The sequence below is a fragment of the Phoenix dactylifera genome, chromosome 2, assembly GCF_051530095.1.
Source record: "Phoenix dactylifera cultivar Ajwa chromosome 2, Ajwa_hap1_PhDact_Kaust_v1.1, whole genome shotgun sequence".
NCBI lineage: Eukaryota > Viridiplantae > Streptophyta > Magnoliopsida > Arecales > Arecaceae > Phoenix > Phoenix dactylifera.
Window position 1 is genome coordinate 12,707,294 of NC_143191.1, and position 24,880 is coordinate 12,732,173.

Here is a 24,880-nt window from a genome sequence, read left to right on the forward strand (position 1 = left end):
TATATCTATCCTCAAAGGATCACTTCTTCCATGCTTCCCCTCCCTCTCCCTCTCTCGTTGTCTTCTCTCTAAGCTTTCAGCTTTCTCTAATGGCGTCTACGAGCGCTTTGACCGGCAACTTACTCATACGTACGGACCGGATTGCCTCGGCCTTCCCCTCCACTCCCTTGTGTGAGTACCCCATGCTCGGCCCCACCACCACCATTTAGGGTTTTCCTTCTCGGGATTCGATTTCTTCGATTGGTTCTTACGTCGAAAGTTAATTGATCTCTTGATTTGGATTTGAGGCTTGTTTCTTCATGCACTTGGTTTTCTAACTTTTCTCTTTATATTTTTCGCAAATAATTGAAGAACGTAAGCTTATCTAGGACAATATTCCTTGATGCTTTTAGAGAAAATAAGCTACGGAGGCACTCCTGAACAAGAAGGTGTTGTTTTCCGGCAGTTATGCATGTTCCGGATTCCTGATATGATTAAAAGATTTGATATTTGATTGCAGACTGTTTTTTTCCCCCTCTTTCTCCTGTTAAAGGGTTGATTTTGTTTGTGTCTCTTCTTTCTGAGTGATCATTATGTTAGGAAGTGCGGAATCCACCTGAGCTCATTGCGATGTCCATGAACTGATATTTGGTTAGCTCAAATTACCAGTTTGAGGTAGACGTTCGAGCTATGTATCTGTCCTTAAATTGAGAGTGAAACAGTTTCGAGTTTGAAATTTGAATACTCATTATTCATTAGAAGAAAACATGGATTAAGGTGAATCATTTAGCATTTATAGCTGGAAAGACCCGTATGACTTAAGAGTTTTCTTGTTTCATTATTTACTTATGACATATGAAAGAATTATTCAATTTGGTTAGTAAAGTAGGCTCAGCCTTTAATGATAGCTATTTATCCATGCTTCTAGTTGTTCCTGAATCATGAGTAGGTTAGGCCAAGCCCGGTTATCACTTGTCAACTTTGCCTAGTTATTGGCTATAAAATTGTTTCCTTATGCTTCCAACTCATCTTGGGATCCTAATGGAAAATTTTTAGGCTTATGTAGTTATCCTGTAAAATTGTTTCCTTATGCTTCCAACTCATCTTGGGATCGTAATGGATAATTTTTAGGCTTGTCCAGTAGATGTTCAGCGCTGTCTCGATGGTCTAAGGTAAGATAACACTTGCAATCCAGTAACAATATGCATCTTGTTGATGTTTCTTGCATCTTCATGAATCTTTTCAAATAGTACAGATGTATGCATATCTTGTAAATTGCTTATACATGCGTGTCTTGCAAGGGAGCATGCTCTTTATACACCTATATACCAAATCCTGGAATTTTTCATAGATATTTGGATTAACTACTAGATATAGATATTTGGATTGATGTGACATCCCATTCTTTGATGGCATGCACGGTTTACTACGTTATCTTCATGGCACCTTATGCTTCTGAAAATTAATAATTACTGTTGTATTGTTTTTAGCGGCAACGCATAATCACACCAGATTTATGTTCTTGTTTTGAAAGTTCTAAATTTCAGCTATGACCATGCTCCATTTTAGGTCATAAACTTAGCGCAAATGGTGTTCCAACTTTATCATGGCCCCTTAACAAAAGAACACACACATTAAAGACTCTTCGCGTGTATGGTTTATTTGGAGGAAAGAAGGAGAAAAGTGAGAATAGTGATGATGCTCCATCAAAGGTAAGCAAGTCAACCATTTGTTGCCCCATTCTTATTCAATTGAATTTTATTATGCTCTTCATAGTGTGCTAGCTTTACTAATAGGAGTGATTTGAACATAGACAATGAAACTTCCGATCCCTTATTGATTCAATAAATAACAAGTGAATGTTGAAATCTTCATATCCCCTCTTTTAGATGCGTATAGCTTAAATATTTGTTATAGTACTCATATGTTCTTCCCTGTTATCTATTGATTCATTGCAGTATATAGGGATAAGCAGGATGATGGTTTTGAGAGGAATGTAACGCTATCTTGTGAGATGGAATGTAGTAAAAGTACAAGAAAACCCATGGAAGGATGTAAAGACCATCAAATCACTATAGAAAACAACTTAAAATCAAAAAATCCTCTGACTCTATCAAAAATGCACTTTGGTCTATTTTTTTAACAACCTGACCATTCCTTACCTACAGACGATCCACCATACACAAGAAAGAAACAAAGTCCCCTTCTATTTGGCCACTGTGAACCTGATCCTTTGTTTGAGCAACTCTTGGTGCCTTCTTTTGGTTTATCTATTGAGTGTTCACAGGTAGTACAACCTTTCCCACAAGAAAGTTGGAAAAAATTACAGGAAATTTGGTTGTGATGGGAGTATTACCTTCAAACACTGCTCTAGGAGATCAGGGTCATCGAGACGACAATTGTTTAAAGACCTGCACCTTTTACAGGATATTCTTTTTCTTATAAACTATTCACTAAATTTCTTATGTTTGATAATTACTTTATAGGGGTTACCAAAGTGTCTTTATTTCAACATATTGGTAGTAGAAGCTCAAGATTATGGATAAGAATCAGGTATAAAGGCTATTGAGTGGATCTATATTCTGGTTCTGTTAATTTGGTACTTAAGAAGTTTCATGCTTATTGCATAAATGTAATAGGGTGAATGTCGAGGCAAACAGATCGTAACAATACAAATAAAAGAGATTGTGAGCAGAAATTAAATGTCTGTATTCATTACTTGTAAAGTCTTACTTTTATAGGGGATTTTGATTTTTTGAAATTTGAAATTCTTGTTTTATGTATTGTACCTGTTACGGGGGAACTAAGCCGCCATGCTCCACGTGACCGGCACGCGCGCCCATGAAGACTACGGCTGTCCTTTGATCCAGCGATCCGACCCCGAGTCGGACATCTTCGGCTCCACAGCCCGACCTCGAGTCGGCTGCCCTTCGATCCAGCAGTCCGGCCCCGAGTCGGACATCTTCGGCTTCGCAGCCCGACCCCGAGTCGGCTGCCCCTTAATCTAGCAATCCGACCCCAAGTCGGATATCCTCAGCACCGCAGCCCGACCCCGGGTCGGCTGCCCCCTGATCCAGCACTCCGACCCCGAGTCGGAGATCTCTTGATAACGACAGGCTGCTTCCCAGAGGCACGCCGAGGCCTCCTGCTCCACTACTCCCTGCAACGGCTGTATCCGATGCTGTTCCACGATCTCCTGCATCAGCCGTACAAAGCGGAACTCCACTACGCCCTGTCATGGCCGTACCCAGCGCTGCTCCACGACGCCCTGTAACGGCCATGTCAGTGGCCACTCCATCGCGCCCCACGATGACAAACCCCCCTGAGAGACCTCCCAGCCAGGTATATATGCGGCTGGGGGGAGAAGGGGGGTAAGCAATATCTTCCAGAGCACTCTCTTGCTTGCTATTATTATCTCTCCTTCTCCTCCAATCTCCTCTGACTTGATCGTCGGAGGGCCCCCACTACCCCAGTGGTGGTGCGAGGCTTGCTCGCAGGTTTCCCGGTGGAAGGTGGAGCGTAACCAACACCAACCAAAACAACTCAGACGGAACCCCGTTCACACCGCTGTGTCAATCGTTCTCGGTTTGGACCACCAGCAACAGTTGGCGCTAGAGGAAGGGCCTGATCTCAGAGCGATCGTAATGGCACGGCGAGGTGGTCGTGGAGCTTCCAATGCCTCCGGTCGCGGGGCCTCTCGCGCCTCCGGCCGGGAGGCCGCTGCGTCTCCAACACATTCTCAGCAACACTCCACCGTTCCACCCCCGATTCAGATGGTCGAAGCCGCTCAGTTCGACCAGTTAGCCCAGCAGGTCCGCACCCTCGCGGAGGCGGTGCAGAACCTGCAGGGTGTGATGTCTCGGGCGCCACAGCGGGCCCAGGAGCCGCTGCTCCCTGAGCGCTCACCTGTCCTCCTTAACCCGCGCTCCTTCCTCTCCCATGGGGAGGAGCGCCGGCGCGAGGAAGATTCTCGAGCACGGTCCATTCTGCCGGGACCGTCCCATCGAAGCTGCGCGGGGTACAAGAGGCGGGCCCGGGCGCGTTCCCAGACCCCCCAGTCCTCAAGGAACCCGCGCTCCAGTCGGTCCCCCTCTCGGTGCTCCTTGTCTCCCACCCATCGGTCGCGCTCCCTGGACCGGCGGGTGGACGATCTCCACCGACAACTCCAGGTCCTGAAGGGCCACTCTAAAGATCCCTTCGCCGACTTGGAGATCTCCTCCCAACCGGCGCTTGCCTCGAGGATCCTGCGGACCCCAAATCCGCCGGGATTCAAAATGCCGGCGATCGAGCCCTATGACGGGGCGGCGGACCCGCGGGATCACGTGGAGAGTTTCAGGACTCTTATGCTCCTCCATGGAGCATCAGATCCTCTCCTCTGCAAGGCCTTCCCGGCGACCCTCCGTGGCCCAGCCAGGGCGTGGTTCGCCGGCCTGGAGGCTGACTCTATCCAGTCCTTTGACCAGTTCACTCGCCTCTTCATCAGCCATTTCGCCGTCAGTAGCCGGCGGCGATTGGTTTCCGACTCCCTCTTTGATGTCCGGCAAAACGAGGGAGAAAGCCTGCGGGATTACCTTACCCGCTTCAACAAGGCTACATTGGAGGTCCGGAACCTGAGCCAGGAGATGGCTCTCTCAGCCCTGAAGCGTGGCTTCCGGAAGGGCAGACTCACCTTCTCCCTGGACAAACGCCTGCCGCGGAGCTTCCCGGAGCTGTTGTCTCGGGCGAACCAGTATGCAGACGCCGAGGAGGCAGCCGCCCACCAGAACAAGGAGGCCGCCGAGGCCCCTCTAAAGCTCGGGAAGAAAAGGCGAAAAGAGGCACCCCAGAGGAGGAGCCCGACGCCTCAACATCGGCGCAGAAGCCCGTCACCGGCGAGGAACCACGGCGCCCCACGCCCTCGTTCTCCGCACCGATGCTTCAACCGGTACACCCCACTCCTGGCCCCCCGGGCCCAGATCCTTATGGAGGTCAAGGGGCGGGAGAACCTCCCGGTCCCGAGGCAGATGAAGAAAATCCCTGGGAGGAGGCCCTCTCGGGCGTACTGTGAGTACCACCGAGACCACGGCCACGACACCGAAGACTGCTTGCAGCTTCGGGACGAGATCGAGGCTCTCATCCGCCGAGGGCGTCTCGGTCGATATGTAAACGACCGACGTCCCCCCGCAGACCCGCGTCCGGCCGACCCGGCCCCTCAGGAGCCTCGGGAGCAGAATCGACCCGTCGCGGGCGTGATCCACACCATCACTGGGGGCTGCTCTCGGCCCGTGAGGAACGCAGGGGGCTCGGTGGAAGCATCAGGGGTGGCCGTCGCGAAGAGGCAGCGGGTCGGAAATGTAATCACTTTTTGTGATGAGGATGTAAAGGGGGTTCAGACCCCCCATGATGATGCCATGGTGATCTCCCTCACTATGGCGAACTATGATGTAAGGCGTGTTCTTGTGGATAGTGGAAGCTCAGCTGATATTTTGTTTTACGAGGCCTTCCAAAAGATGAGCTTGTCCCGACAAGTGTTGCACAAAACATCCACCCCCCTCATAGGATTCACTGGAGACGCTATCTCGGCCGAAGGTGTCGTTGAGCTGCCTGTGACTGCGGGCGTTGCACCCGCAGAAGCCACGGTGCGGCTCGGGTTCTTGGTCGTCCGTGTTCCCTCGGCCTACAACGCTATCCTCGGACGACCCGGACTGAACGCCCTTCGCGCGGTAGTCTCTACATACCATTTGCTAATGCGGTTCCCCACGGCGGCCGGGATTGGAGAGGTCCGAGGTGACCAACCGACCGCACGGCAATGTTTCCTAGCAACTCTCAAAGGGAAGAAGCCCGTGGAGGCCCTAAGCGTCGAGTCCCTTGACGCCAGAGACGAGGTGGCTTTGCGGCACGGGGAGCCGGCCGAGGGTGTGATCGAAGTTCCCCTTGAAGAGGGTCGCCCGGACCGTACGGTCCGGGTCGGTGCCAACCTCGACTCGGAAGCTCGGCTCAGGTTAGTGGAATTCCTCCGAGCCAATGCTGATGTATTTGCCTGGTCGGCGGCCGATGTACCCGGGATCGACCCGGAGGTCATTTCTCACGCCCTCAACGTCGACCCAACCCACCGACCAGTAAAGCAGAAGAAGAGACACTGTGCCCCGGATCGGATCCGAGTGGTCGACCAGGAGGTAGACAAGCTCTTGGAGGCAGGATTCATAAGGGAGGTCAGCTACCCCGAATGGCTGGCAAATGTCGTACTTGTCCGGAAGGCGAGCGGAAAGTGGAGGATGTGCGTCGACTACACCGACCTGAACAAGGCATGCCCCAAGGATAGCTTTCCGCTTCCGCGGATGGACCAACTGGTCGACGCGACTTCCGGATATCAGCTGCTGTCTTTCATGGACGCCTTCTCCGGCTACAACCAGATAATGATGGCTCCACAGGACGAGGAGAAAACTGCCTTTATAACAGACCGGGGGCTGTACTGTTACAAGGTAATGCCCTTCGGTCTGAAGAATGCTGGCGCCACTTACCAGCGCCTCGTCAACAAAATCTTCAAAGGGCAAATCGGCCGGAACATGGAGGTGTACGTGGACGATATGCTGGTGAAGAGCCGCCATGCAGACCAGCACATCGCGGATCTGGAGGAGACTTTTGCCACCCTGCGGAAGTTTCGCATGAAGCTGAACCCAGCGAAGTGCGCCTTTGGCGCTTCGGCCGGGAGGTTCCTCGGTTTCATTGTCAACCAGCGGGGGATCGAAGCCAACCCTGACAAAATCAAGGCTATCCAAGATATGTCCCCTCCGACCAAAGTGAAGGAGGTTCAGGAGCTCGCTGGAAGGGTCGCCGCGCTCGGACGATTTGTGGCAAAATCGGCCGAACGCTGCCAACCGTTCTTCAAGGTGTTGAAGCGCCCGAAAGACTTCCTTTGGACGGCCGAAGGTCAAGTGGCATTCGACCAACTCAAGGAGTACTTGGCGTCTCCTCCCCTGCTGTCCAAGCCGCAAGAGGGGGAGATGCTCTACCTCTATCTGGCGGTCTCCCCAACCGCAGTCAGCGCAGTACTGGTTCGGGAAGAGGCAAAGCTCCAGAAGCCTGTGTACTACATCAGTCGGGTCCTACGGGATGCCGAGACGCGGTATACGAAGGCGGAAAAGATCGCCTTCGCGCTGCTGACCGCGACCAGGAGGCTTCGCCCCTATTTCCAGGCCCATTCTGTCACTCTCTTGACCGACCAACCGCTGCGGCAGATCCTCAGCAATCCTGAGAATGCAGGACGGCTGGTGAAGTGGGCAGTAGAACTTGGTGAGTTCGACATCCGCTACCAGCCCCGACCCGCTATCAAGGCCCAGGTACTCGCGGACTTCCTCGCTGAGTGCACTGTGCAGGAGGCGGAACCTAGGCCGCCGGAAACATCCAGCCTCAACCTCCCAATCTGGACGCTTCACATTGATGGGTCGTCGAACCCCGAAGGTGGAGGGGCCGGGCTGGTCCTTACCAGTCCCGATGGAGTGATAGCCGAGTATGCCTTGAGGTTCGGATTTCCAGTGACCAACAACGAGGCGGAATACGAGGCCCTAGTCACAGGACTCAAACTCACCAAGGAGCTCGGCATCCGGCGTTTGAAGGTCTTCACCGACTCCCAGCTGGTGGTCGGGCAGGTCCGAGGGGAGTTCGAGGCTCGGAGCCCGACCATGCAGAGTTATGTCTGGAAGGTGCAAGCACTCATTCCCGACCTCGGCAGTGTTGACATTCAGCAGGTCCCAAGAAGCGAAAATGCCAGGGCCGACAGGCTGTCCCGCTTGGTGGGCGCAGACGCGCACAACTTGTCGAGGGCGATCTACCTGGAGACCCTGGATGCCCCGAGCATCGGCGAGGCCGGAGCGGTGATGGCGATTGATCCGGAGCCATCTTGGATGGACCCGCTCGTCGCCTACCTCGCCGAAGGGATCCTCCCAGAGGACGAAGATCAAGCTCGGCGACTCGTCATGAAGTCCGCCCACTACGTACTCTATGAAGGGAGGCTGTATCGGACCTCGTTCACCGCCCCCCTCTTAAGGTGCCTCCGCCCCTCGGAAGCGGCCTACGCCCTCAGCGAAGTCCACGAAGGCATCTGCGGATCGCACCTGGGGGCTAGGTCCTTGGCGCATAAGATCATGAGGCAAGGCTATTATTGGCCTACCTTGTTGGAGGACTCAAAGGATCATGTGCGGAAATGCGACGCCTGCCAGCGCCACGCCAACGTCCAGAGAGTCCCTTCTGTCCCCTTGGCACCAATCACTGCACCCTGGCCCTTCGCCCAGTGGGGAATGGATATCCTCGGACCATTCCCCGTCGCTTCAGCTCAGCGGAAATTTTTGATTGTTGCAATCGACTACTTCACCAAGTGGGTGGAGGCAGAGCCGCTGGCCACTATCACGGAGGTGCAAGTCCGGAAGTTCGTGAAGAAGAACATCATTGTCCGATTTGGGGTACCTCGGGTCCTCATCTCGGATAATGGGCGACAGTTCGACAACAAGCATTTCCGTGACTTCTGCGAGGAGTTCGGGATCGAGCATCGGTTCACATCTGTGTCGCATCCCCAAACCAACGGCGAGGCCGAGGTCACAAATCGGACAATCCTCCAAGGAATCAAAGCGCGAATCGGTCGGACGGGGCAAGCTTGGGTCGAAGAACTCGAGAATGTCCTTTGGGCGTATCGGACCACGCATCGGACCCCTACCGGGGAGACGCCTTTCAGCCTAACCTATGGCACGGAAGCCGTTGTCCCCGTGGAGCTCGGACTCCCCTCACCTCGGGTGGCCGCGCACCGACCCGAGGCCAATTCGGAACAACTCCGAGGGAACCTGGATCTCTTGGAAGAAGCGAGGGAAATGGCGCAGGTTCGGATGGCGATGTATCAGCGGAGGGTGGCCCGATATTACAACTCCAAGGTCCGACCGAAGCTTTTCAGAATCGGAGATCTGGTGCTAAGGCGAGCTAAAGCATCTCGACCTGCGGAAGGTGGGAAGCTAGCGCCAAATTGGGAAGGCCCATATAAGGTTCGCTGGGTAAACCGACCTGGCTCCTACCAGCTGGAGGCCCTAGATGGTCGAGAAATTCTAAGGAGCTGGAATTCCGCTAACCTGCGGATGTATTATCAGTAGAACGACGATGCCAGAAAGACAGTTCAAAAATGTATAACACTTTGCATTTCAATAATTTCTGGTTACGACGGCGTGCTCGTGTGATTACAAGGAATTCCCAGGGGGGAATTAGGGTGTAAAGAAAGTAAAGAAGAGGTGGAGACTCCGAGGAGCTGAAGATCTGGGATCCCGAAACCTCCATCTGAAGCGGTTGCAATCCCGTCGGAAGTGGGTGCTTCCAACCGGAGGCGCCATCGGCGTCTCACGAAGGAGACGAAGAGCCGGCGCGGATGAAGAAGTGGACGAAGGAGAAGTCCACACTGCCTCCAACCGGAGGCGCCATCCACGCCCCACGAAGAGGATGAGGAGCCGCCGCCGACGAAGCTCCCGCTGCCTCCAGAGGAACGCCACCTCCAAGGGATATTCCGGTCCTCCCCAGTGTTAGGGGAGAGAAGGAATACAAGGGGGAAGAGCATATGGAGGCGCGGTCCCGGATCAGGCGTCTGGTGCAGAGCTCAATCGGGAGGCTGAACTTCAAGGAGGGGAGATGTGATCCCGGATGAAACGCCTAGAGCGGAGTTCCGCCGGGGAGACCCTCCTTGCTGATCCCAGATGAAACGGCTAGTTGGCTGAAGTCGCGAGGGGCGCGCCTCCCGTTCCTTCGGCAGGAGTCTCTCAGCCATGCGCCAGAGAGAAGGTCCACGATCCATGGCAACTTGAACAGCTCCGGCTTGGCAAACTCCATCGCACCTGCACCTGTATTTATAGCCAAACTGCAGCCCCCCGGTCGTTCCGATGCGGGTGGCTCCCATAAATGCGGACGCATTGAATCCGGAGCCGTTCTGGCTCTCGAGGCGTATCTTCCCGCGATTTCCTAAGCGTCATTCTCCTTAATCGCATTCTTTGTGCAGGACACTCCGGGTGGCACGTACCCCTAGGTCCACATATCTCCGCTCGCGCCCAGGCCGCATCCGCCTCGAAGAACGCGCGCATCGCGGCCGCTTAACTGACACTCCTCGCAAGCAGCAACTGGCGATCCGATTTCCCAGGTAACGCATCAATTAGCGTTTAATGCCCTTCTGGTGTTCCCCAGGCAACGCTTGGAGAAGAGGAGAAACACGATCGCAGCTGGCCACGGAGAAACCCCGTCGGGCTGCAAGCGACAGGCGCATGGCCAACGAGCGGAATTTCCCGAGGCACGGCCCTCGGATGCCAGGCTAACCCGATGATCATCCCGGGAGCAGACTAGCCTGAAGCCCCGACCGGTCGCCTTGGCTTGGGCCAGCCTTGGCCGACCAACGAGCGGAATCTTCCGAGGCTCGGCCCTCGGATGCTAGGCTAACCCGATGATCATCCCGGGAGCAGACTAGCCTGAAGCCCCGACCGGTCGCCTTGGCTTGCGCCAGCCTTGGCCGACCAACGAGCGGAATCTCCCGAGGCTCGGCCCTCGGATGCCAGGCTAACCCGATGATCATCCCGGGAGCAGACTAGCCTGAAGCCCCGACCGGTCGCCTTGGCTTGCGCCAGCCTTGGCCGACCAACGAGCGGAATCTCCCGAGGCCCGGCCCTCGGATGCCAGGCTAACCCGATGATCATCCGGGGAGCAGACTAGCCTGAAGCCCCGACCGGTCGCCTTGGCTTGCGCCAGCCTTGGCCGACCAACGAGCGGAATCTCCCGAGGCTCGGCCCTCGGATGCCAGGCTAACCCGATGACCATCCCGGGACCAGACTAGCCTGAAGCCCCGACCGGTCGCCTCGGCTTGCGCCAGCCTTGGCCGACCAACGAGCGGAATCTCCCGAGGCTCGGCCCTCGGATGCCAGGCTAACCCGATGACCATCCCGGGACCAGACTAGCCTGAAGCCCCGACCGGTCGCCTCGGCTTGCGCCAGCCTTGGCCGACCAACGAGCGGAATTTCCTGAGGCCTAACCCTCGGATGCCTGGCTTAGTGCCGGAAGAATTTCCTGAGGCCTAACCCTCGGATGCCTGGCTTAGTGCCGGAAGAATTTCCTGAGGCCTAACCCTCGGATGCCTGGCTTAGCGCCGGAAGAATTTCCTGAGGCCTAACCCTCGGATGCCTGGCTTAGCGCCGGAAGAATTTCCTGAGGCCTAACCCTCGGACGCCTGGCTTAGCGCCGGAAGAATTTCCTGAGGCCTAACCCTCGGATGCCTGGCTTAGGGCCGGAAGAACTTCGAGAGTCAGGAGTCGGCAAGACGCTGCCAAGAGTTAAAAAGAAAAAAAAGAGGAGGACGAAAGCGAGATGAAGAAACATTCGACTTGTATTAATTTTCATTGTTTCAGGGCCAAGGCCCATACAATTTGGCAAAACGCCGACATACAAAAAAAAGAGGACAACGAAAGGTACAAGAGGTCAGCTTGGAGGAACCCCCGGGTCGGGAGCGTCGGGCTCGTCCGCAGGGGGTAGGGAGGCGGTAGGAGAATCAGCAGGCGATGGCGCCGGAGAGGAGTCGAGAAGGAAAATCCCACTCAGGTCAACTTCGGGGTACTTAGCCGACACCCTTGCCAGGCCCTCCTCGAAGCCTAAGATGAAGGATTCGGACCCCGCGTCCGACGCGTCACGGACGAACTCGTCAGACTGACGATAGGCCCGTACCGCCTCCGACATATCACGGGTGAACTCGGCGGACTGACGATAAGCCTGTACCGCCTGGCGCCCGATCTCCGCACTCTTCTCGGCCAGCGCCGCCTCTGCTCGCTCCGTAATCTGAGCCTTAGCCTCCAAGACCTTCGCCACAATCCGGTCTTCAGCCTCGGAGGAGACCCTCAGCAGATTAGCCTGAGCCTCCTTATGCTCCGCCTCGGCAGCAGTGCGAGCGGCCTCAGCTTCCTCCAGGCGCGAATGGAGCTCTTGGTCGTTCGCGCGGGACCTCTCCAAGGCTGACTCCAATTCGCCCAGTTTGGCTTCAAGAGACCGGGTTCGGTTGCGGGCGCTGTCGGCAGACCGCTGAGCCTTCTCCCACCTCTCTCGATAGTCCGCGACCTTCCGGGACTGCTTTTCAGCTCGTTCCTCCGCCTTCTTAACCCTGCTTTCGAGGCCCGAGGCGACTTTGAGTTGCTCCCGAGCTTCCAACAGTTGCTTCTCGAGGGCGGCGAAGCCGAGTGCCCGCTCTTCGGCCTCCCGGAGCCTCGCCTCGAGGTCTCCGGTCGTCCTGCCCGCCACAGCCTGGCCTCCCTCTTCCACTGCTTTCAGTCGGTCCTCGGCCTTCGCCAGAAGCCCCGCCTGTTCCTTGTAGCACTCCTCTAGACGGATCATGTACTGGGCGAGCTAAGAGATAGGAAAAGTGAGGGCGTCAGGCGGAGAACAACAGAGCTAATAAATGGTGAAAAGCGGCCAGAAGAACACTCACCGACATGAGACAGACACAGCTGGTAGCCCCGACGTCAGAGACCCCCAACTCCCGGACCCGCCGACGGTCCTTCTCCAGCAGCACTGTTTCGATGAGGTTTCGGGCGCCATCGGTAGTGAAGGCCGACCCCGATTTCTCCCCGGAGCCGGATGGTGGTTCTGCAGCCTTACCCTTATCCATCGCCTGGGGAAGAGTCCTGCTGATTGTGCTCGGGGCGGGGGTCACTCCAGGAATTGATAGGGCCCCGCTCGGCCGGGGCCTCGGCGCGTCCCTCCTCGAATCATCAGGAGCCGGCTGAGTCGAAGGCCGGGCCGGGGACCGATCACGTCCGACCCGTCCGTCTCGAGCGGGCTCGGATGATACCTCCGGAATAGCGGCAGTCTCACCACCGGAGGGCTGATACAGCGTCAGCTGCCGGTCCGTGCCCACGGCGTCTCCCTGATCGGTGGGCCCGGACTCGTCGGTCGGCGTCGGAGGCACCTCCTTGCGGGACTTCTTCGCCAGCGGGGCCCCGCTCGGAGGAGCTCGTTTCCTCCTCCGGACCGCTTCCAGTAGGGACGACCTACCAACAGCCGGTCCCTTGTCCGACCGCATGACGTCGTCAATCTCTGCAACAAGAACGAGATGGTCGAGGGCTGAGAAACCGAAGGAAAGAACGAGACGAAAGAGGAGAAAAGAGTCAAAAAAGAAATGGTGGCGGGCTCACGGTCGGTGGGGACCGAGCTCAGACCGACATTCACCAAGGTATCCTCGGAAATAAGGCGGGCCACCGGGGGGAGCTGGCCCTCGGCAACCAACCCCTTCAAGGCGGCCAAGCCATCGGATTCCTCCCTCGACAGTCTCAATAGGCCGATCGGGGACTTCATCGGCGTCTCCCAGGTCGCCCTGATTTCCCAAGAGGGATCTACATCGATGAAGAAGAAACGCTCCTTCCAGCCGTGAATGGAGGAAGGAGCCTCTTTGACGAGGCCGCACCCTCGCCGCGCCGCAAAGCACCACCACCCTTTGTCCTGGGGGTGGCCACTCAGGCTGTAGAACTCCCAAAAAACATTCAGAGTGGCGGGAATCTCGTGCATGCGGCAGAGAACCTGGAAGACCGTCAGGGCACGCCACGAGTTCGGCACCAGTTGCGTCGGCGCAACTCTTAAACCCCGGAGTACCTGCACGACTAAGTCCGAAGGGGGAAAGCGGAACCCGGCCTGGAGAATGCCCTCATTGATGGCGATCTTCCCTGGAGGAGGATGGGACATCCTCTCCTCAGGCCCCGGGAGCGTAACGTTGCAGGCCTCGGGAAGGTGATACCGAGCCACGAGTTTGTCTAAGTCCTCGGCGACCAGCTCCGACTTAATGTGGTCTGCTCTCACTTCGCCCATTCCTAATGGCCAATAAACCTACGGTCAGGACGGGGACAAGAAGGGGGGAAAGACCGGGACGACTGGGGTACACTAGTACAAAAGGAGAAAGTATGGAGAGCCCTAAGTAGAAGAATGGGGTAACTCACCGGAAGAGAAGGAAGAACGGCTCCGAGAGCGTCAAAGGAGAAGCAAGCGAACAGTCCGACGGCAACAACGGCAGCGCAAAGGGGAAACTCGAAAATGTCTGTAAAGAGGAAGACGGACGGGGGAGGGCCCCCGGTTAAATAGGCGGAAAGGCGAGTGATGCCTCGATGACGCCAGAGGACGCCTGGCCGCCGAAGGGTCGCTCGCGCCCCAAAGGCGAATCGACACCATTAAGGAAGGATGTCCACCGAAATCCTCAGACTGCCAGGTCAGCAACAACCGCCATACGCCATAAAGAAGGCGGGGAGCTCGAAGCGCGCGCGCCTCTCCGAGGGATGGCGGCAATCTCGAAGCATCACTCCCTTCACCCGTTCCCCTTCTGGTTCCAGGCTCGGAAGTGGGGGGCTACTGTTACGGGGGAACTAAGCCGCCATGCTCCACGTGACCGGCACGCGCGCCCATGAAGACTACGGCTGTCCTTTGATCCAGCGATCCGACCCCGAGTCGGACATCTTCGGCTCCACAGCCCGACCTCGAGTCGGCTGCCCTTCGATCCAGCAGTCCGGCCCCGAGTCGGACATCTTCGGCTTCGCAGCCCGACCCCGAGTCGGCTGCCCCTTAATCTAGCAATCCGACCCCAAGTCGGATATCCTCAGCACCGCAGCCCGACCCCGGGTCGGCTGCCCCCTGATCCAGCACTCCGACCCCGAGTCGGAGATCTCTTGATAACGACAGGCTGCTTCCCAGAGGCACGCCGAGGCCTCCTGCTCCACTACTCCCTGCAACGGCTGTATCCGATGCTGTTCCACGATCTCCTGTATCAGCCGTACAAAGCGGAACTCCACTACGCCCTGTCATGGCCGTACCCAGCGCTGCTCCACGACGCCCTGTAACGGCCATGTCAGTGGCCACTCCATCGCGCCCCACGATGACAAACCCCCCTGAGAGACCCCCCAGCCAGGTATATATGCGGCTGGGGGGAGAAGGGGGGGTAAGCAATATCTTCCAGAGCACTCTCTTGCTTGCTATTATTATCTCTCCTTCTCCTCCAATCTCCTCTGACTTGATCGTCGGAGGGCCCCCACTACCCCAGTGGTGGTGCGAGGCTTGCTCGCAGGTTTCCCGGTGGAAGGTGGAGCGTAACCAACACCAACCAAAACAACTCAGACGGAACCCCGTTCACACCGCTGTGTCAATCGTTCTCGGTTTGGACCACCAGCAACAGTACCCATCCACAAGAATCATACTTAAGGTGTCTATGCTTGAAGTTATCTATTTAATTTGAGGTTAACTTTTGATTGACTTCCTATGCATTTACGTAAGGGGACTTTTGAGGCTACAAATTTTGTAGTTGGGTTGTTGACTCGTGCTTAGAGGATCCACATGTCTCTTCTTGATGTAAGCAGCCCTTTTTCTCCTCTTAATTTTATTACTGTGCCTGTATTGCCCATAGCAATCCAAAAGAACAGGTAGTGCTAGAGGAACTATCCATTTCATTTCTTTCTTTTACGCAAGGATTCTCATGGAGTATTCAAGTAGCTTTAGTGAAATACAAATACTATTTGCTGAACGATTAATTTTGTAGAGAGAGTGAGGGAGTGAGAAGCAACTCAAAAAGATGAGTCTTACTTGCTATGATGGAGAAATTTGAAAGCAACATCATTTCCATGATGAGATAGGTCACTGTAGCATTTGCATAACAGTTGTCCAGGTGTCCGACATCTTTTTTTTTTTTTAATCAAGCATGCTTTGATCATAAAGCAATGCCTGATCGTAGTTCTTAAATAAATCATATGTATTTCCCCCAAAATATATTAAAGGTTGCCCATCAAAGTGTCTATCCAACTTGGCATGATACACTTCAAAAAACCCTGAAACCATGGCATCTTCACAATTTTACAAGTGTAGATTGATATAATCAGGTGAATGTAGTGTATCATGACACTGGCCTGACCCTAGAATGTAATATAAACTTATTATATCTTATTTAGAAGTGAGTAGTTGACATGGAAAGATGGCACCATGGCTAATGTTATGAAGTGTCCAGATGCCCAGCATGTTTGGGATGCCAACTAATCCATCATTTGATATGTTTAGTTAACACTTGATGTATCAAGCTAACAAAAATTATATCCTTTGAAACTTCACTCCATGCCCTATGATGGATTTGGCTAAATGCTTCGTTCTGTAAATTCTTATGAACACCTTCCATCTATTCAAGTCCCCAGTGAAGTCAACACACTTTTGCCATATCAAAATGCATGGTCTTCTTTTTTTAAGGAAGTTTCAACATTTAACTATTGAAGTGTATTATGGAAACATGTGTTCTACTGATAACTTAGAATCTCTACCACCTAATACCTGTCAAATACAGTTTAGAGGGTCTTATATTTAATGGCTGATGATTATTGGAAGATAAATTTGAGGTTATCCTTGAAGAATTTGCTTATACCAATTAAAGGGGCAAGGCCAATATTTATCATTTTTCTTAACAGGAGAAGCTTGATTGTGGTGAAACTGTTGACAAAGTTTTAGGGATTGACAGATGGAGCTATAACCATGTTAGTCAATTTGAGAAAATGCTTAACATGGAGGCTTAATGCTTAAAATGGAGGCTAATGCTTTTAGCAACTGAAAAAACTGGTATAACTTGATTGATTTCAATATGTAGAAGTTGAACTAGTTGTATGGATAAAGACCACATAACCGGAGGTATACTCGGAATTTGCTTTCAAGTTTTAGTCCTCAGATTTAAGATTATGTAATGGTTTGCTGGCTTCATATAGTTAAAGAGGTCTACCTTGTTCATGTCAAATTGAAGAAATGTATGACATCTTCCACAATTAACTACACCATGATGACATCAGTGGGGCACCAAAAGAACCTTTCGTTGCTTTCTTGGTAAGAGACTGTACATGTTTCTACTGTGTTAGTTGATGTCAGTACAATATCATTTAGGAAGCACTTGATCCTAAGAAAGAAGGCAAATGACACTTCAAGCAAAAGAGTGGAAGAAGTTACTTATGTTGATGATGAAGGGATTTCTACATAAAAGGAGTATTTCTAACATTTGAAGAGTGGGACCTATGGAGAAAAGAAGAGAGGCATCACAATAGCTGTAGGAGTATCCTCCGATTTTAGTGCTAGTTGATGGCGGCATCTCAAGGAACATCACTCAAGCTTGACCAAAAGCTCAGTTGGACAACAAGAAAAAACCTTAGTCAGCTTGTTTGTGTAATCATGAAAATGTCATGATGATCGAGTTCAATGTTTCATCACATTCTTTATTAGATGTGCCACATTAACCAAGTCTCATTGTATTTGGAGCCTTTGTTAGTCATGTATATCTTATAGGTTGACCACTACTGTATGACCAAGTTGGAACTTATGATACAAGGGTCTAGACAAAGTCATACATGAGGGACAAAAGGTTATCTGGACCAAAGTGCTACGCACCAATACAGGAGATCAGTATTTAATATAGCTTTTTTGTGAATATAATTCCTTCTAGATTGTAATGTGCCCACAATATGATATAATGATATCACATGGAGGATCACCAACCAAGAATATAATAACAGGTTAACTTGTGACTCGAGGACGAACTTCATGCATGATATTGTCCTTTGAGTGGTCCACATTCTACAAGATCCATATATTGAATGATTATCAAATCAATTAAATTTTATGACATTATAATCACATGCTTAAGGATTTTGTTGTCTTACTATACAGATATTTATGGTAAGATTGCAAAACTTGGTTTGGATATCTGTGGAACCAAACAAGTTTTAATTTTAGTAGTCATTGATCCAGCTGTGTTAATAATAACCAAAAAATAAAATTTAGAATAAAATAAAGGGAAAATATAAAAAAAGCCTAAAAAAAGAGATTACACTTCGCTTTAGGAAATATTGTCTTTATAGACTTTTGGGTTTAACATCTTTGTGCAAAACCAACCAAAGTTTTTTATTTGAAAAATAAAAAGTTCATAACAAAAATACAGCTCTTTGTTTGATCTCTAACACATGACAATCTACATGCTGACAAGATCTGAGCTCTGAGATGGTCATATTATCTTTCATTTCCACAGAATTTCTTTCTAACCCATTATCAGAATAATTCTAAAATGTCTCAAATCTCAGAAAATCTGAGTTTAATCGTGAGAAAATGCTCTCCAGAACTCAAGAAAATGGAGATATGATGAAATTCACTAATTTGTCGATACAGATAATACATTTAGGCACATAAACTAGTTTTAATCATAAATCCAAATGCACATTGATTTTGAATCAGTTTTTGGCTGCGATTAAAATGCTTTGAGAATTCAGTTGAAATCTAAAACGGTGTTTTAAAGAGTGATGTAATTTGTGATTATGTTAGTTACTTTAATTATTTGTTTTGTTCAGTGGTTTGCAGAAGCTTCTTCATGCATTTCTTCTTTGCTCTCTGATTATTTTGTTTCTGCTTGTTGTTTTCAGTAGGAAACTGTTCTGGAATTTTTAGAATTTAAGACTGGAAGATAGGGAAAAAACAACCTAAAAGCACATGTGGCATACAATTACTGGAAATAGTCACTGGCAGGCATATCTATAAATGCTAGCTTTACCCCTTGTCAAAAAGACTGACACTTGGATAAGTTGGCACAAGGAACATATCACTTTTTTTTGAACAAAAATTTTAGAAAAAGAGGAGAGAAAATCTTGAATTTTCTTTGTCTTCAAGCCTATACATCTCTATGTTCACATTAGAATATTGTGTATATATTACTTTTTTCATAAATAAATATAGTTCTTATCCATAACTCGCTCTTCAAATTCTTGTAGTTTTACTCTTTAGCTTAGTTCAATTACATTTTATGTGTTACTGTGTGCCTTCTGATTACATATTTCAAGTCAAGGTGCATTACAAATTGACAAGACATGGGACTACTCTACTTGCTCTTCCATTCAGTGAGACAGATGGATATCTACATGACCTTGAGTAGGGGCTAGCTTTTTAAAAAATGATATGCGCAGATCTCGATGTTTGAATATATTCACTTCACTGAACTTGGATCCCATTCCAGATGGAATACCCGTCATTGCTTGCGCTCATGAATTTTAAAACATCATCATGTCGTGTGAGAAGTGAGTACCCAGGAGTACAAAAGAGTAAATGGGGAGTTGCTCCAATTAATGATAGTGTTCAGGAGTTGAACTGAGATGGAACTAGCTGGTGCGACCAAGGTCTAAGGGTTACTAGGTAAATGAGAGTTTTGGATTTGTCTTGAAAGGTTTAGAAATATGTGGGGAATCCCAAATATAACACAGCAGTGAATAAGAAAAAGACTCTGTTAGTGAATTCAGCCCTTGGTAGGAATTAGTTGCAAAAAAAGTTCATAAAATTGACACTAAGTAGTTGGGATAATTGGACCTGAATTTATGCCAACCAGCATTTGTTGACCCTTACTTTTACAATTGAAAAACTTATCCCTTGAGATACTAGTCAAATCACATTGGTAACTATTAGTGAGCTATTGATTCTATGATGAGATATTGGATCAAGAGATTAAGAACTATCTTGAACCATTTTCCTTAATGCATACTAGATATCCCAAAAATTTCTATTCCCCATAATCTTTTTGGCCTTTTTCTGTTGATATGATTGATTGCTGTCTCAGTTGCTAATTTTTGGATATGACTGACACTTGTACTTTAGAAGATGATCTGAAGATATAGTTTGTCGGGTTCTAAGAGAAGACAATCCTAACTCACAGTACTACTTAGGTAGCACCATATTCTTTACTGTTGTCTTTATGTTTATCAAATGTATTTATAACTTAAGCACCCATACTCTAAATTTGGACCTATCCATTAATAATATGTATACCATCATTTTCTATGTCCAAAATCTTTCTTTTGTAAAGTTAAACTGACTCTATTTATCTCCTTTATGTGCTTTAGCCTGGGATGTTTGGCAACATGCAAAATCTGTACGAGAATATTAAGAAGGCTCAGATGGTGGTCCAAGTTGAGGCTGTACGTATACAACAGGAGCTTGCAGCGTATGCATTAGTCATCAGATTCTGAATAACATTTTTTCATTATTTTCATGAGAATCTTAAAACGTGGCTTCCTTTTCATCCCTGTTTGTCTCACAGAGCAGAGTTTGATGGTTATTGTGAAGGTGAGTTGATCAAGGTATGTTTGTCAACACCTGCTGTTTATTTTGATCATGACTGAAAACTGGACCATGTTAACCCAATAAAATGGGTAAATTGCAGTAGGTGTTGGTCTCAATATATTGTTTGATGCACATCACCAAGTTATCTTTTAAATTGCATACAACATTACATGCTCAGGAATTCTTTATCTATGACTATTCATTAAATGTAATTAGTCTGCAAAAGATATATGATAAGCTTTTTTATTACAAGATTTTGGTGGCTAGGTGTCTTGAGTGTCCAACATGCCGAATTCCTGACAAGCCTGAATGAAGACACTCGGTAAAAATGAATTATTAGTTAAAATTGTAGAAAAGTATGCACTTGTATGTATGTGTATCATTGTATGTAAAATGTCTTTAACTAAATTGGCTGGTCAATAATAATCTTTTTTGGAAAAAAGAGAATGTATTTCACTTGATGTTAAAAAAAGGTGTGGGCTGTATGCTGCGTCAATACTTGACAGCTCAAATACTAGCACTGGTAAAGGTGTCATTTTCAAAATTCTATGCCAATTTTGGACACTACATTTACATAATCAACCCTTTTGCCATGCCAAGAGGTACTTTACCATGCTATCAAGCCGTAGAGAGTCTACAGTTTATAGATCTGAAAAAAATGAAGTGTGAGTCACTTTCAGAATTTAAGAAGGAAAAATATTTTATTCTATGTTGCAAGATGTTTATGCTGTGCTTTCAATTGATCTCTCACGTCAATATGACTTGTAATTTTTAGTTAAATTAATTTATAGGTCATGCTTGGTACCTCAATGGAACATTGTACTTGTGGCCTATTATTTTATAAACCTTTCTTAACTTTAACCTTCTATTTTTTTTTTGGTCCACAATTTTTTATCATCTTTATTCTTTCACTATGCTGTCTCTGTTAATCAGTTTTGATGGCTTTCTGGGCCTCCTATGTACATTCAAAGTTCCCTTTTCTCTGCAGATATGTGTAGTAAATGATAAAACAACAATGTGTTTATGAATAACACATAATTAAGTGTACACCATCAAATATTAATGCCACTCAGGAAACAGCTGATTCACTTTATTTTTGCTATCATAATATCTTCTGGCATTTACATGCATATAAGGTCCTTGTGTTGGTGGCATTTACATGCATATAAGGTACTCATCTTCAGTGTAAATGTGCATGTGCACGTATTTGTAGCTAGCCCAGCCTCAATCCCAGGTCTCTTTGAGAATCTACATCATATCTCTGTCAAAATTACTGCCATTGCCTGTGTTTATGAACACACTAATAGTTACGTATAGTTTATATATAGCACCTTATGGTTACTTGTAGATTATATATAACACTTTATAGTTACTTACAATTTATATTATAGCACCTGTACCTAAATCAGGGATATAACCTATGGACAACCTAGCACCAGTACCTCTGAAATTGTCAACAGTGACTTTTATAGCATATTTATAAAGCCAAACAACTGCAATAGAATGTAATCATGTTAGCATTTGTAGCATGGAGTTTGGGTCCTTTTTTTTGAGTGTTCATTATCTTTTCATGCTGTGCAGCTGAAATTAGCAATAGTGCATCCTCATATCAGTGTGAAAAAAAGTTATCTATAGGTTCGCCATTTAATTTTAATTGATCATTTTATCAGGTAACACTTTCTGGAAACCAGCAACCTGTACGCACTGAAATAACAGAGGCTGCCATGGAGTTGGGGCCTGAAGTAAGTGCTGAATTTGCACCATTTTCCTGTGGCTGGCTATGTAAATTTTGATAATATCAGACATACCTGCATGTATTGAAATAGATGAACTCACAATCAATTTTTACATTGCATCGTGATGGTATTTTAGAGAAATCTTAATTGTGTTGTACCATGATATCAGCAACTTGGTAATGGAATGATCTGGTTGTAAATTTTTGGTATGTTACTGCTTATTAATATGCTTATTTAGTGTATAAGTTTTAAAACACTTTCAAATGCTGACCCATTCGGCAATTGTTTGCAAGCTTGTGAATTTTAATTTAGTCTAGTATTGGGAACTTTCATTTTGACTCAAGATATGACGAAGACATTGTAGAGTACAATATATATCAAACTCAGTACATGTTGAACTTATTAGGGACATTCTGAATCAGCTAGTGTAATTGTTATCACATTGCCTACACTACTCTCAGGAAATTAGCATCTTATCAGAGCCAAATTTCTATTATATCATGTTTATCCAGTAGCATGTGAAATTGTGAACTACTGTGAGAAAAATTATGGAAATGGTTGACAGCCAGCAGGGAGAATGTACCCAACATGGCCTTGCTGATTTTATACTTCATGTTCCATAACTCCATTGTGATGGGAGAAGATTTAGAACACGATAATGTGTCGTTTCTCTGGTACAAAACACCTTTTCTGCGATAGGTGAAAGTGGTTTAGAGCCATTTCACCCAGCCACTTTTTCCTTATATTTCTTTGCCACCGCCTGCTCGTCGGTGAGCTGGTGACAGCAGCAGTGGCTTGACGAAAAAGAGGATGGTGGATTGTGCATTTTTAAAGGTGCCACCATTTGTAAAATAGGACCATCCATGTATATGGTCATCTATCTTTTTGCAACATGTATGCCTTGAAATCCATATCTTTATTTTTCAGGCCTTTTATTTTTCAAATTAGTTTAAAATTATATTATTGATGAAATGGACATACCATTTATTTCAGTACGTATTTAATCTAATTTCAAGATGGGATTGTTTCATCCGGGAATGAAATCGACACCAATTTGAAAGACATGATTCTTCAAAATTTTATTTGTTGTTATGAATATTCAGTTGAAAAATCTTCTTAGATATTTCTTCTATCTGCGTAATTTAATAAGAACCCAAAATTTTCATCCTTGATGTTATCTTGGCAGAAGCTCTCTTTGTTGGTAACTGAAGCATACAAGGATGCACACCAAAAAAGTGTCCAGGTAAGACTTGTATCCTTGTATTCCAAGATCCAATGTTTGAGTTTGTTAAGTGTATTAGGCTAAACAATTGCATACAAATTCCTTCCAGGCCATGAAAGAGAGAATGAGCAATCTCGCCCAAAGCCTAGGAATGCCACCAGGCGTCGGTGAAGGGCTCAACTGATGAGAGGCAATGCTATTTTCACCAAGAACTCTAATGCTCGTCAATTTTGTATGCTAGCTAAGATTAAGTGTTCTGATGAATCACGGCCATGCATCTAAATACGTCTTTTAATCTCACGCTGGCGACATCAATATTTGTGCTCATCATCATGATTATTGTATCAAAGAGAATAACTCACAGAACCCTGTATTTTTTTCAAATGATTTATCATAATTACTTGTGTTTTTTCTTTCTTTTTGCATATAGCTTCGTATTTTTCCCAATATTGCTTATAACTTCTTCCTTATGGCTATTTGCAAATTGATCCATATAACATTATAATTGTTTGCAATATATTATTGGGCTACCTCGGTTGTTTTCTTCGTATCTGATGACAAAAGTATAATGTCGGAGGAGTGGAAGAAAGCCGGTGGGATGCCTCTTGAGGCTACGTCTTCGCCGGCTCCGATACCATTAGCAAGTCCTGCTTTGCGGATCCTACCCTCGCCTCCTTTCTCGGCCTCGAACTTGTGGCCAAGACGAAGTCGATGGAGAAGCTCTTTTGGATCCTCGATTTCTATGACACCATCTACAATCTCTTTCCAGAGATTGAGGTCTTTTTTCTCATTTGAGTCCATTCCGGTATCCTGCTGCCTAAATTCAGTTCCTCTACTCATTTCAAGTCCTTTTCATCTGGCTGTTGTATCTCGAGTCTTTGTTTCCTGTGGCCGCTCGATTGCACGGGTGATTACATACCTCTCTTTGGAAGTGTCGTATCACGTGTTCCATGGTCATAGTCGTTACCATGGATTGGGTCATGGAGGGTGGTGCTTTTTTACCTCTTTTTATCTTAAAAAAAAATCCATCCTATGGAGAGAGAAAAAGTATCAAAAAATTTAAGATATATTTTTTTTTTGGTACATCAGTTGCTCACACACAACAAATATAAGTACAGCCCAAAAAGTCAGGTAGTAAAAAACAATGCAAAGGAGATAAAACAGAAGTGTAATTTTTCAAATAATCTTCGGAGTGATGAGTCGCATAAGATGCCACTCAATTCGCTATATTATTGGTCTTTCTGAATACATGGGTAGCCTGAAAGGTGTCGCATTCACTTAAGAGTCAATGAATATCAGGAAGCAGTTGCACCCCCCCCATGGCATCAGAATTGCAATAAGAAAATAAGTTATGTTGGCTATCTGCCCTCGGTGATTCCAATAATACCAGTTGTGAGCAAATAATTAGCCGGTGCCTGAGACCCCAAACCATTATGATCGTAATGATGGATTACAATGATTTTATAATAATGCCCCAACAGTACACTCTATCAGCCATTATGACAGCATATATTTACCAAATAATGTTATTAGATGTCCACAGAAAGGACTCAAAATAAATATATTATGAACAGGTAACAATGTGGATGTTGCATTGTGCTATTATAAATCATAATGCAGCTATAAACATATATGCCATTAACATCTATAAACATATGATACCTAGAGTCATCTTATTATTGCACTAGAAACACTTTTTTTTCTTTTTTCCAAAAGGGTGTTCCCATAAAATTGATTAATACTGACCTCGGTGTTTATAAAATTGATTAATCCAAAAGTCAAAGACTTTTTTATCTGAATAATGTTGATAATTAGGTTA

The 24,880-nt window shown here is 47.8% G+C and overlaps 1 protein-coding gene across 1 annotated transcript; it reads left to right on the top strand.

Moving 5' to 3' along the window:
- Nucleotides 1-23,486, top strand: LOC103722168 (nucleoid-associated protein At2g24020, chloroplastic-like). The gene is made up of 7 exons (XM_008812623.3): nt 1-171; nt 1,549-1,691; nt 19,884-19,984; nt 20,081-20,120; nt 21,774-21,845; nt 23,026-23,082; nt 23,171-23,486. Exons 1-7 carry the CDS (start codon nt 90-92, stop codon nt 23,243-23,245), a joined length of 570 nt encoding a protein of 189 aa, XP_008810845.1. The 5' UTR covers nt 1-89; the 3' UTR covers nt 23,246-23,486.
- The last annotated feature ends 1,394 nt before the right edge of the window (nt 23,487-24,880 follow it).

What these genes read in the sequence shown, in the direction of transcription:
- LOC103722168 (XM_008812623.3), top strand. Translation starts at nt 90, where the DNA reads ATGGCGTCTACGAGCGCTTTGACCGGCAACTTACTCATACGTACGGAC. An exon ending in GTGATGATGCTCCATCAAAG is followed by an intron (nt 1,692 to 19,883) that starts GTAAGCAAGTCA and finishes TATGTGCTTTAG; the next exon opens with CCTGGGATGTTTGGCAACAT. An exon ending in CCATGGAGTTGGGGCCTGAA is followed by an intron (nt 21,846 to 23,025) that starts GTAAGTGCTGAA and finishes TTATCTTGGCAG; the next exon opens with AAGCTCTCTTTGTTGGTAAC.